Consider the following 13,316-nt stretch of genomic DNA (forward strand, 5'->3'; position numbering starts at 1 on the left):
TAATTAATTTTTAAAATAAAATTTAAATAAATTAAATTAATAAAATATTGAAGTTAATTAGAGGTTCAAAATTTAAAATAATTAAAATTTTTAAAATATTATAAATCGAAATTTATTTATTAGTTAATTGAGTTTAAAAGGTAAAATACCTAATTAAAAATTTATTCTATGAATCCGTTCGATTTATCACTTTTTTAAAAAAATTAATTTAGTTTAATCAAATAAAAAATTTTAAAATTAAAATCTAAATCGAATTAATCAATTTTTTTAAAAAAATAAAATTAAAATTTTAAAATAATTAAATTAAAATTTTAAATTCGATTTACCTCGCACTTTTACTTACCCTCGTACACATTTTACCACGTAAATGTGTATTCATTAAAGAATTAAATATAATAAAATTTTCCAATATATTTTTTTGGGTTTCAGTTCAGATGGTCCAACATTGTGAGTACTGGGCCAACTCGGCCCATCTTAAATGGGCCAATCTGGAACTTTGGAGTGACACATCAACCGTCACCATTAATTTAACGCCTTAATTAGCTCGTAGGAAAATGACAAACTGTTTTATAATATTGTTTTATAAAGTCAAAAGTAATATAAAAAGCCAAATTTGTTCTACCACCTCATGTGCAATTGATTACTCACCCACCAAGAGCTATAAAAAAACTTAGAGATATTTTAACAATTAATAACGTGTTAGAAGCATTTTAAAAATATCTATTCAATTAGTTAATGCGCATCTAAACATATAATTAAATCATTTGACGTCCTAAATAATTGTAAAATATTAAAAATAAAATATTTTCACAGTAGGATCACCGACACCGCAGTGTCTCTTTCTCTAGAGCCTATTAATTCCACATGACAGCTTGTCAGATTCCTTCTAAACGCCAGCCTTATTATTGTCATTGTACCAGATCCGCACCGCTCCCTTCTCCTCTCGCCGGCGCAGCCAAGTAGCAGATCCGATCGAATGTGGACGGCGAGGTCATGGGCGGTGGCGTTCCTGGTGATCGCGGCGGCGGCTGTGGCGGCGGAGGCGAAGTCAAAGCAGAAGACGTGCGACAAGGGGTGGGAGTGCAGCGGCAGCATCTACTGCTGCAATGAGACCATCACCGATTACTTCCAGGTCTACCAGTTCGAGAACCTCTTCAGCAAGCGCAACTCCCCCGTCGCCCACGCCGTCGGATTCTGGGACTACCAGTCCTTCATCACCGCCGCCGCAGTCTACGAGCCTCTCGGATTCGGCACCACCGGCGACAAGGAGACCAAGATGCTGGAGGTCTCCGCTTTCCTCGGCCATGTCGGAAGCAAGACTTCCTGTAAGAATACACACCGTTTCTTCCTTGATTTCGCAAAAATTTATCTTCCAATCTCGTTAGTGCCTTTAAAATGGATTATAGGAATACGTTAAGAAAATACTTGAAATTGCTAGTTGCTTCCTTTTTGCCTGCTCAGTGATTATTTCGTTGACCAAAACCAAACAAGAAAAAAAAAATGCAACCAGCCATTCGTTTGTGCTTGGAAATTATTCATCATAAGAGAGAAAAAAATGCAATCATAAGGAGAGCCAATCTGGTTACTGTTTTTAGGCAAGAAAGGGGTTTATCAAAGAGAAAAGAAGATGATTATGTGCATATTGATGTTCTGTAGTTCACATTTGCTACATCCAAAGTTCCCTTGGCTTAGTCAGGATGAACAAAGTTTTATTCTCTCAAATTTTGTTGAGTTGCCAAGACGTGCATTAATAACACCAACACTAGCAGATCTATAGCTTTGATACATATTTAACTTCTGGTGTTTGATATTCTGCCTCAGAATCAAATTGTAGGCTTAAACTTTCAGTCGGATTAAATTGTAGGTTTGCACTCTATATGGGAAGGAGTGGTTACTGAGAGTGCTTTTCAGGGGGGTTGATGATTAGCTACAATTCAAGCCATTGGCATTGTTGTGACTTTGAAAATGGTTTTACTCTCAAACTTGTTTCTTTGGCCATGGTGATGAAAAAGAAATATGCAGTGACTAATGTATTTTTAAGCCATCTTAAGGACGATCCATTGATCTTGGTTGGTGATGCTAATGCCAGTGCAAGGTGGGAAAAGATTAAGTTGCTCAGTATAAATATATAGAACTAGGAAGCAATAATGAAAAGCTAATCATAATATACGTAATGTTGCTGTTGCTGTTGTTTTTAGATCTCATCTTCTGCACAATCTATAATGAAGATGCATATGTCTGACTATTGAATCCTGATAGTGGACTTTTGAATTCTCTCTTCCTTAATCTCGACCGAGAAGCCCTGAAAGAGACTTTTTACAGTTGCAAATAAGTTGAAAAGTAGATAATGGCAGTAAATCAGTAAATGCATGAATTGCTTCACCCCTCTTGTAAATACTACCGTGCACAAAATAATGTTAACGCTGATCCTATAAAACCTTATTGAAGAGTTACTCGTCAGAGTAATTCAATGACATGTACAAGCAATCATCATACTTGTCTGTGGTCATGTGTTACAGGTGGATATGGTGTTGCCACTGGTGGTCCATATGCATGGGGATTATGCTATAACCGTGAAATGAGCCCAAGCCAAGACTACTGTGCTGAAAACTACCTATATCAATGTGTTGAAGGAGCTTCATACTATGGCCGCGGTGCTTTACCTGTTTACTGGTGTGCAAATCTTCTCTTCCCATATTTCTAGTGTGCATTAACTGCAAATAGGGCACAAAATTATTTTTCTCATATCACCTTCCTCGTGTTAATCGTAAATTTAAATTACTCGAAGGAACTACAACTACGGAGTTATTGGCGATGCTTTAAATGTGGACCTCTTGCACCATCCAGAATACCTTGAGCAAAATGCTACCCTAGCTTTCCAAGCTGCAATATGGAGGTGGATGACACCAATGAAGAAGAAGCAGCCTTCAGCTCATGATGTTCTTGTCGGAAACTGGAAGCCGACAAAGAATGACACTTTGTCCAATAGGTTACCTGGCTTTGGTCTTACCATGAATATATTGTACGCAGATCAAATTTGCGGCCAGGGATATATTGATCCTATGAACAATATCATATCTCACTTCCAGTATTACTTGGATTTGTTGGGAGTTGGACGCGAAAAGTCTGGAGATAACCGGGATTGTGCTGAACAGGTGCCTTTTAATCCATCATACAAGGCTGCTACATCCTAGGCTACAACTATAAAAGCTCCAAAAATGGAATCAAAACTCAGGAATAATGCTCCAAACAAGTGGTTGTGTTCAATTTGTACTATGTTAAAAGATTATACTCGTTTGTAATTGTCCATCATGCAGTGGTGTCATTTATGTGGCCTTATGTTAGTTCTCATGGCCGAAGAACTTGTGAACTTTACCCTTTTTTGTTGTCAAAACTGCATTATGTATTTGCTTCAGAATTATTCATCCTAAGAACAAAGCTTTGTTGTTCAGTTTAAAAATTGTTCAGACTCAAAATTTGCATCAGTTTGCCTTCTACTAATGACAATATTAAGAATAATTAATTAATGATTAAGAGCATCTTTTTAATCCTTTATTTTTGCAACATCAGTTTCTCTACTATACACTCAAAATATAATTATACGACAATTATGTTATTCAGAGCAAAACCCTAATTATTTTTGAAACGAGGCCTGTGTAATAATAATAATACTGTCTTACAGCAAATCTTTCAGAAAGAAATAAAAATAGCATGCATTTTGATACGAACAGTTCGATCTTATACCCAGCTAATGGAATTTTATATATGAAGATTTGGGAATGAAGAACTAAATTGAATGAGTACTTGGTCTATTAGTTTGCAGCTTAATTTGCCCCCTAAAAAAGTTTCTGTTTCATGAGCTAACAAAACCAGGTTATTAGCTCATCATAGAGCTCAATCAATGCTGAGCTCGCATATATGTATTTGTATTTTTTTTCTTCTATCTAGAGAAGTAATCGACAGCGAACTCTATTCTCTTCTACAACTGTTCATTTTTGGTTGATCTGTTGTACTTCATATGGCTGCTGACTAGGTGGCCAGCTGCGAGAGCCGAGAGGAGGGAGAGCTCACCAGCAAGGACTGTGCCGGCGATGATGGTAGCCAGTCGCCGGGCGTTGGCGCCAGGAGATTCCAAGCTTTCGCCCAGCACACCGAGCAGGTCCAAACAGGCAGCCTGTGAAGCTAGCTCAGTCCCTCCACCAACAGTGCCAACCTAATTGCATAAAAAAAAAAACCAGCATGATCATTTATGATCATTTCAATAATAGCACAGATATGGATGATGATAATCTCCACAAGGTGATTAGGTTTGGGTGTTTTGAAACTACTGAAATGTATGGATAATCATTAGTTCAGGTAATTTGAATCCCCTTTTGAATTATACTACACTCTTTGTGGTCTATACTCATTCACCAGCTTCCATTATTTCAATTCTACCGACTAACTTTCATGTTGAATATTTCAGATCTTTCTTTAGATTATGTTCCAAACATCTATCAATGCTACATCTACCTATAAATTAGTATCCAAGACATCCATATCAACGTTGATATCTTTGGAACACCACTATTTTGCGTATTTCTTGATAATTGACATGTTGATCCATGAATAAATTAATAAGGTAACTGAATTTTAGAGATTTAAAGGGAGCAATGAGATTGGATACACTACCTCAATCGATGGCAAGGTCACAGAAACATGAAGTTCCTTTCCATCATTCATAGCTTCCATCATGGTGATACACTGAGAACTCTCCACATTGGCAGCCGGATCTTGGCCAGTGGCAATGAAAATCGCAGATGTAATATTACTGGCATGAGCATTGAACCCCCCAAGAGAACCAGCAACCGCAGAGCCAGCTAGGTTCTTGATCTGGTTGAGTTCTACAAGTGCAGGTATGTTGGTCTTGAAAACCTCCTTTACCACTTCTTCCTTGATGATTGCTTCACAAAGCACTGATTTGCCACGGCCTTCGATCCAATTCACGGCAGCTGGCTTATTTTCACTCAAGAAATTACCTGGGTAGTGTCAAGAGAAAGATTACAAGACGAGTCAACATCTTCAGTTTCTGCAAATGAACCATACTTGAGGTGCTGATGACTTCCATGTCGTTGAAATTGTTTAGCAGGTAATCTAACACATATTGGACGCCCTCAGAAACAATGTTCATGCCCATGGCATCTCCTGTGTCGCATCTGAATCTCATGTACAGGTTCCTCCCAGCCATAGCACACTTGATTTTCTGTAGCTTGGCAAATCTGCAAGCCCTGCATAGGACAATATACAGTTCGATTAGATTAAACTGCTCAAGTTTTGAGGGAAAGTATAATGACTTGATCTACTGTCAATCTCCCGCGGAGAAGAAAAATGTCACTTTCATGAAATTTAACGATCCATAGGAACGAAACAAAAGTAGAAAAAATTAATCTCAACATCCCAAATGTGCTCCAAGAAGAATTGGCAGTGGTTTCTTAAAGTTATCTCTACTTGATTCAAAAAGAAGACGCAGTGAAATAAACCAAACACCTGTTGAACACCTCTGCGAAGGTCTCCAAATTGTTCGGGTTCTCCAAGAAGGTCTTGAGCTCCGCCGCCCTGCTCGCGGACGGCAGCCTAACCACCGGCACCAGCGTCATCCCGTCACGAAGGAGGACGCTCGTAGCGCCTCCACTCAATGCGATGGCCTTGCAACCCCTGGACACGCTGGCCACCAGGCAGCCCTCGGTGGTCGCCATCGGTACATAGTACTGGCTCCCGTCTAGCAGCAGAGGCCCAGGTACGCCCACCGGTAGCTGGACGCACCCCACTGTTGGATCACATAACCATTCCAAACTGGAAGAGTGATCGAACCCACGGCGCGGCAAACCCACCGAACCCCTTCCGGTGATTCGCCGTAGTGTCTCCCGATGGATCAGGACAGCCCTCTTGCAATCGGCGACCGATTCCAGTCCCTCAGATGGGGTCTCGCCCGAGACCACAGGGGCGACGATTTCCTCGTCATCAAGATTTGCTCCGTGTGTGCAGACGATCAGTGGGGTGCGAATGGCGGGAGCGAGGCCAGCTTGGAGGGGCGAGCGCTCGTCGTCGCGCTTTTTCTCACGGAGGAAAGCTATAAATTTGGCGAGTAAGAAGCTGGAGAAGACAAGGCAGTAAAGTAGGGGAGCGATAACGGCTAGGGTTTCCCTGAGACCGAGAAGGTGGAGCAGGGAGGCGACGAAAATTAAAATGGAGAGGAGCAGCTTGGTGCGGCGGACGGAGACAGGAAAAGCGATCGGCGATCGTCGACTTTTCTCGCCGGAAAGAGAAGAAAACCGCGATAGGAAGCTTCGCCGGGAGCCCATGCTCAAAGGCGGTGGAGGTGAACGATGCCCGCGCGGCTGTGGAACGTTCGAATCATTTAATCTAACCAATTCCAGTTGTAACCTTCTTTTTTAAGGGTAAATTAATGTGTCACGCATTTTTTCTCTCCATAAAATAATATTTTAAATGAATATCAACGTGTCACGCAGTTTTTCTCTCAATAAAATAATATTTTAAATGAATATCAATTTGCCTCTTAAATCAATTTTTTTCTTTTTTTCTTTTTCCTTTTTTCCTCCTTCAATTGCTCGAACTGTCTCTTGGTTCTCCATTCTAGAAATACGTTACTATTTTTTTTATCAAACAGTAACTTTTTTATTCTAGATCGTCAAAACTAAACTTAAAAATTATCAAATAATGCTCCATTTTCTCCTCAAAATATATTTTTATATTTTATTTTAAAATTATTTTATATAAAATAGTATCACTTTAGAATTATTCTATACAAAATTACTCTAAAGTAGCAATTTAGTTTTATACGAAATAATTTTAAAAATATACTATTTTATATAAAACAATTTGTAAAAAATATTATTTTATATAAAGCAGTTTCAAAATAGAGCATAAAAAATTATTTTAAAAAACAAAAAGATATTTAAAAAATTAAATTATGATAAAATATTATTTTAATAAAATTAAAAAAAAACACTTTCACCTTATGTTTAGATGGAATATAGAAAGTTCATTAACGAAAGAAAAATAAAAAAAAGTAAAATATTTATATATTTTTATTTGAAAAAGATGTAAAGTTCATAACATGTATTATCATATTTAAAAAAAAAGAAAAATGAGGAAATTAAGATTAAATATATAAAATTATAAAAATACCTTTACTTCTTAAAAAAAACAACGTATATAAAGGACAGATAAAAAATTATAAAATTTTATTAATATCACAAATAAAAAATTAAAATATAAAAAATTCTAAAATAGATAATACATATTCTTTAAATAAATCTATATCTTTCGTGGAGAAGAAAAATTAAGATTATCTATTTCTATTCTCTTGAATCTTGTCCTTGAAAAGATTTACAGTGAGAATCGATGCTGACGTCGTGAAATGTAAACGGTTGGACACTAAACTATAACGACGCGCATTATCTGAAGAGCGACGGTAAAAAAAGAAATATCTAAATAGATAAATTAATTTAATATTTAATATTTTAAAATAAAAATATAATTAAAATAAAATATTTTTATTTTTTTTTACATCCCAAATTAAAATATAAATTTTTTTAATAATTTATGAGCATGAAAAAAAATAAAATTTACCCTTCCCTTCTCACTCCATCCTTACCAAAATTCACTTATCCAATTTTACCCTCCCCTCTCCTTCCTCGCCTCCTCCCAATTCCCCTGCATCGATCGCCGCCGGCCCGACCGCCAACCTGCCCCCTCCTCTCCACACACTTCCTGCGCCACCACGGCCGCCATCTGTTCGCCTGCGCACCGCATGGTTCCTCGTCGACATCCCCTACTACAGCAGCACCCTCTTCCAGTCCCAAATTTACCGCCACTTCTTCCCCCACCACGAAGTCAACGCCTTCCAGGACGCCTACAACGCGGCGAAATACCAGGCGATCATCGCCGTGGCCTCCACCATCCCTGCTACTTCGCGACCGTCTACTTTATCGACCGGATCGGGCGGCGGCGGATCCAGTTGTGCGGCTTCTTCTTCATGAGTAGCTCCCTCTTCTCCCTGGCGATCCCCCACGACAAGTACTGGAAGCAGCACTTCAACGCCGGGTACATAGAGACCTTTTTCTTCTCAAACTTCGGACCCAACACGACCACCTTCATCGTGCCGGCTGAGTTGTTCCCAGCGAGGCTCCGGTCGACGTGCCACGGGTTGTCGGGAGCGGCAGGGAAGATGGGTGCCATCAAGCGAGAAGGGAATGGCAATGAATGGCAATCTCCCGAGAAAGGCTTGTTTAGTGTTAACCCGATCAATTAAATTGAAGGTTTAAGATGCTATCTGGGAACATACCAAATGCACAGATCCACGACCGCTCTTGCAGCAGCATGAGACATTGTTTCAGTGAGCATCGACACTTCACAACGTATGTGTGAAGAATGTGCCAGAGCTGGTATCAATGCCATTACTCGTTCAGGAGGTGTTCTATCTCGGCGAAGTCATCAGTCACCACTGACTCGTTGCAGAGACTGATGCCAGTCTGCTCACAAAATGCCTCCTTTTCTGCGTCCCACTGTTTCACAATGTCATCGAGCTTGCCCCCTATTAACTTCTTGTCGTCCGCGATGTGCTTCACATCGTCTCCAGTGGCCAAGTCGTAAGCTGCTTCCATTGGAAGAAAAAAATAATCACCATCAGAATTCGGAACAGAAAGAGAGTAAATATATCGTTTCTGCAATGGTAATGGAAACTTCATCATTTATCAAACTTGCAATTCCCGTTGATAATTTCAAAGAACATAATAAGATATTCTTCTGCGATTAGATAACATATCTACCACAAGGTTCATATTCTACAATTATTTTAGAGCCATAACAAATTGGCGATGCCAGAAAATTAAATGTCAGCTTGCGTTTAGCAATCCCAAATTTCTAGTTAGCCTAGTGGCACTTGCCAAAAAAACAAGTCGCTCTCACTTGATATTACAAGAGTAGGAAGACAGGATCGAAGTGATAAACTAGTATATCGATAATTCAAAGTCCATAGGGTGATGCTTCTCATGATTAATGATGGAGAAAAGACATAAAAAATCTTGAATAAGATAACCTGATAAGGCCAATTCCGTAGCTTCAGCATTTTCTTCTGACATCTTCTTTAGCGTGTCAAATTCCAATTCTCTTCCCTGCCAACCAATGTTAAGAATGAATTGTTGTTTCGCACAAATGAAAGGCCTTCTAATAAGACAAAACATTAACTTATTTATGGTTATCTGTTCCATGAAGAATAAAGAACATCTAGGAATATCAGAATAAAGAAGACAAACTAATGCTGAAAATTTCTAAAATGGTTTCTCCCTTTCGGATACACTTTGCTTCAATGAATTAGCAATCAGAAAGAAAAAGAAAGAAACATTTAGATCCTACATATAAGCACCACAGGAGGTCGTCCCTTTATGTACTTCAATGCCATGAAATAGCAATTGTGAATCCAAAAGGAAAAGGATTTTCATCATCTAAGAAATTAGAAATGGAAGTAACTATAGCATGAAGCTCCACAACTTAAGTGCACCCTACAAGGTGAATTTTTTATTTAATTATGCCACAAGCCACTTGTTATACGTGTTTATTCTCCTGATCCTAGCTGATGGGCTTGGTATTGGAATGAAATTAGTAAACTTGGAAGATTTGAGTTTAAGCAAGGCACTTCGATTCCTCCTCTCCTCCTCCCATTCTTCCATCTCTCTTCTCCTCTTCCCTTTCCTGGATCAGCATCAAGGTATTATTTGATGGCATCTAGATATACCCACAATAATACTAAAATGTATGTGAAAATCAGGGCTTTGTGAATGAGGCTCCTCCCAATTAATGGTGTGGAGTTGGTCAAAGAGTGGAAGGAAGTAATAGCTATTGCCACCGCTCAATCCTTACATAGTAGAGGAGTAGAAGGAAGGTACCCACTTGCTCATCTCATCTGTCTGATCCAGCAACTTATCTAAAGATGTAAAGAATTTTGGATTACTCCAGGGTCTTCAAGTTTTACTATTATAAATTTCTCCTTCCTTCATCACCAAATGCATCAACTAACACTTCCACACCATCAAACAACTATCAATGGATGAAAGTGCAAAAACAACAAGTTCAAAAGAACCAAAATTGGTCAGAGATGAGAAGAAGAATGCTAACTCGAGGAAAACTACACTTAACATTTTCATCACACTGAAAAATAGCCTACGACATCTCTCAACTTGCTTTCTTTGACATCTTTTGACAAACCTACTGCAAAAGCAAGGACCATATTTTCAAGAATTGAAGTCAAAATTAGCTATCGGCATACCATATCTAATCATTCATGAATGACAATCAATCATCAGTACTAATACAAAACCAGAGGCATCAAAGACCATGCAAAATGGGTCGAGTACAACATGGCATGAGAAGGAAATATAGAAACAATATTTACTTTGTGCCGACAATAACCACAGACATAGCACATTTTAATGGGCAATTATGAGATAACTAAAAGCAATTAGAGTTTCCTATACTCTTGACTACCCCTGATAAAAAGCATAGGAGAAACCCAATGGTTATTAACATAACTTCTAATGCTATTGGATAAACAGCTTTTAGTCTCAAGAAGCATCTACCGAACTGCCTACCTACTATTCTGAACTAACGCCACAAATGAGGAATTAAAAGAGTACTAAGAGTGTAAATGGACTCTACTTTCTTAATCTTAACTTTGTCGCTTCACAGGATTTCCAATGTATGAAAAGTTTCTACCAATAACAAGTGCAATATCCAAATAACCTGAACACATTAACTCACTGATATTATCATACTTGAAGTACTTACAAGGTCCATTTGCAGATAGTGGTCAATCTCCGTATTTTCCATTAATCTGCAACATGAAATGTAGCAACAAATCAGTAAATATGAGATGTCCTTTAGTATAAAAATGCACTATATTTGCATTCTCTCACACAGCCAGCAATATAAGAAACATGCTGAACAGCATGGAGAATAAGTGACTCTCCAAAACCATAGACATGGACAGAAATCAGTGGCTCAGTACAATATGTCTGCAAAGAAATGGGAAGACACAAAACACAAATTCCATGAAAAAAAAGTGAACTGCAATTCCAGCCAATGGAGGTTGGAAAATAAACATTGGCCTGACATCAATACATAGGATCTTTGGAAAAATGTAATTTTCTGACATTGTAAATCCTCAATTGCTAAGCCCACATGATGTTCAACAGCTAACAATAGCTACATGAAACCATGTACAATTTCGGTTTAACTAAAAGGATTGGGTAAATTTACTACATAATATAGTATGTTGCCTGACTCAAATGTCTTCCTTGCAGACCTCTCATTCCACTAACCTGTAAGCGGCTAGGGCTCTTTTTATTTTTTCAATGTCCCTTATAGTTCCTTATACATGACAACAAACTCATAGGACCACTAAGGCACAGCAGTGGGGGTGCACTACAAACTGAAAATCTACCGAAGATAAACCTGAAGATGAGCACCTACAAAGATATCATAAACATGAACAAGGTGAGAATTTACCCAAGGTACGAAACACTACCTTTCATATGCTATTTGAAGACACTTGTTCTCAACCTTAATTGCTTCATCAACAATTTGGTACCCGACAACATTATCAACTGAACCAAATAAAAATGCGTCCTTATCTAGCATTCTCTTCACCAGTGCAGGAACAACACCAATCCCCATAGTTTTGGCATCAACAACAAGCATTTTGAGACTCTTTAACTCACCTACAGTAGATGAGATTATAAGAGCACGAAATTAATAATCATATGCATGAATTTACATTTCTTACCCAGAGAGAGATAAATTTTGAAAGATGGATAATATGGTTGAATCTCATACAAGCAGTAAAGGCAGTAAAGCCCACCCAATCTCCTTGAAAGCGCACCTACTGAAACCATATGCTCTGCATAAAACAGTTATTTGTATTATCTCAACACAATACAAAGAAACATCTAATAGATAGGGAGCGAATGAAGAAGTTAATACATACTGATTGAATAGGAGTATAGAGATTGCATAAATAAGCCCTCTTTGGAACTAGGTTTTGCTTCAAATATGTAAGAAAATGTCTTGGACATCCACAATCTCTTCATGTCAGCCAATGTGGTATAGTTACCCTGCCAGTTCAGTAGATTATACTGTAAGCTTCAGCTTGAAAAATATCAACAACAAACTGAACACAATCAAAAAGAAATCTACATCAGTAAACTCGTCCAAAAGTTCATCAACATCCAATTTGAATGAAGTCAGATCCATATCAAAATCGGCAAAATTATGCGCCTATGCTTGAATGGTTGTTTTAAACCTGATGCCAGTGAGAAACAACTTCATGAGACAAAATCAATCAAGAATTGCAAATGCAAAAATTGGGAAATTCATCGATTAGTGAAATTGATTTGCCTTCTTGTGTTAAATAGATGCCTCTCAGGAGATTGGAGGAAAATTTTAAGTGAATTCGAACTTCAAGGGATTAGACAATGAGATATAGCGACTTCGTTAATGTCCAACGACAAAGCTAAGTGTGGGGGTCGTCAACAACAGTGAGCTGCGTCAAGGTTAGGGACTGTGGGACAAGGTGTTGTTGTTTCTATGCAATCGTGGGTAGCGAAAACGGATGCTGTATCATATGGAAGAAAAAGGGGTCGGAGCCACTGCTGGAGCATATGGAAGCAGAAGGGTAGAGGAGCTGCTGCTCAGAACACCCGAACGAGGAGGCGGCGGCGCTTGCAGAAGGGCAGCAAAAGGCGATGCTGATGATTTCCGGCGAACGACGAAGCAGGGAAGGCTTCGCACCGAGGTCGAGACGAAGAGCGCTGGGTCGACTCTGCGCGAGAGAGGGACGTCGGCCGTTCGCACGAGAAAAGAAGAGTCAGGCGATCGGACCAAAGAGGGTTTTTTTTTCAATGCGAGAAATTTTCGTGGAAAAAATTATTAGGTTTTTTTTATCATGGAAAATATTTTAAAACGACGCCGCAATCTAATTTTATTCCTAAATTATTCTTTTCATATAGTAGGTTTAGCTAAAATTATTATAACATAAAATAAATAATTTCTAATTTAATTAAAACTATTATAATTTATTATAAGAATATTAGAATAATTTTAATGAAGTTAGAGAATAAAGTTTGAGCACGGGTGTCGGGATAATTTTAACTAATATTAAAATAATTTTAATTAATACTAAAAAAAGTTTTAAAAGCAATTGCCAGTTTGATAAAAAAAAAGGAGCTTTTTTTTACTTTACCTTTTCTTTTCCTAAGTAT

At 38.1% G+C, this 13,316-nt stretch overlaps 3 protein-coding genes across 4 annotated transcripts; 1 reads left to right on the top strand and 2 right to left on the bottom strand.

The window, feature by feature from the left end:
- The first annotated feature begins 894 nt into the window (after nucleotides 1–894).
- Nucleotides 895–3,460, top strand: LOC141843219 (chitinase-like protein 1). Its single transcript, XM_074731265.1, has 3 exons — nucleotides 895–1,325; nucleotides 2,520–2,673; nucleotides 2,789–3,460. Exons 1-3 carry the CDS (start codon nucleotides 977–979, stop codon nucleotides 3,192–3,194), a joined length of 909 nt encoding a protein of 302 aa, XP_074587366.1. The 5' UTR covers nucleotides 895–976; the 3' UTR covers nucleotides 3,195–3,460.
- Nucleotides 3,461–3,979: 519 nt separating this feature from the next.
- Nucleotides 3,980–6,341, bottom strand: LOC141843316 (3-hydroxy-3-methylglutaryl-coenzyme A reductase 3-like). The gene is made up of 5 exons (XM_074731385.1): nucleotides 6,063–6,341; nucleotides 5,527–5,936; nucleotides 5,086–5,267; nucleotides 4,672–5,018; nucleotides 3,980–4,213 (listed from the first exon to the last, which is right to left on the bottom strand). Exons 1-5 carry the CDS (start codon nucleotides 6,339–6,341, stop codon nucleotides 3,980–3,982), a joined length of 1,452 nt encoding a protein of 483 aa, XP_074587486.1.
- Nucleotides 6,342–8,306: 1,965 nt separating this feature from the next.
- Nucleotides 8,307–12,925, bottom strand: LOC141843305 (uncharacterized). 2 transcript variants are annotated; one of them, XM_074731372.1, is made up of 8 exons: nucleotides 12,454–12,925; nucleotides 12,253–12,358; nucleotides 12,044–12,170; nucleotides 11,843–11,956; nucleotides 11,585–11,777; nucleotides 10,846–10,891; nucleotides 9,101–9,176; nucleotides 8,307–8,656 (listed from the first exon to the last, which is right to left on the bottom strand). In XM_074731372.1, the coding sequence occupies exons 2-8, from the start codon at nucleotides 12,307–12,309 to the stop codon at nucleotides 8,460–8,462; spliced, it is 810 nt and encodes a 269-aa protein (XP_074587473.1). In that variant the 5' UTR covers nucleotides 12,310–12,358; nucleotides 12,454–12,925; the 3' UTR covers nucleotides 8,307–8,459. The 2 variants fall into 2 exon arrangements, with proteins under 2 accessions (XP_074587473.1, XP_074587472.1); XM_074731371.1 differs by lacking the exon at nucleotides 12,454–12,925 and having other exon boundaries at nucleotides 12,253–12,425.
- Nucleotides 12,926–13,316: the final 391 nt, after the last annotated feature.

Source organism: Curcuma longa, chromosome 12 (genome assembly GCF_044706935.1).
Source record: "Curcuma longa cultivar G26 ecotype Majalengka, Jawa Barat chromosome 12, ITB_CL_G26_1.1, whole genome shotgun sequence".
NCBI classification, from domain to species: domain Eukaryota; kingdom Viridiplantae; phylum Streptophyta; class Magnoliopsida; order Zingiberales; family Zingiberaceae; genus Curcuma; species Curcuma longa.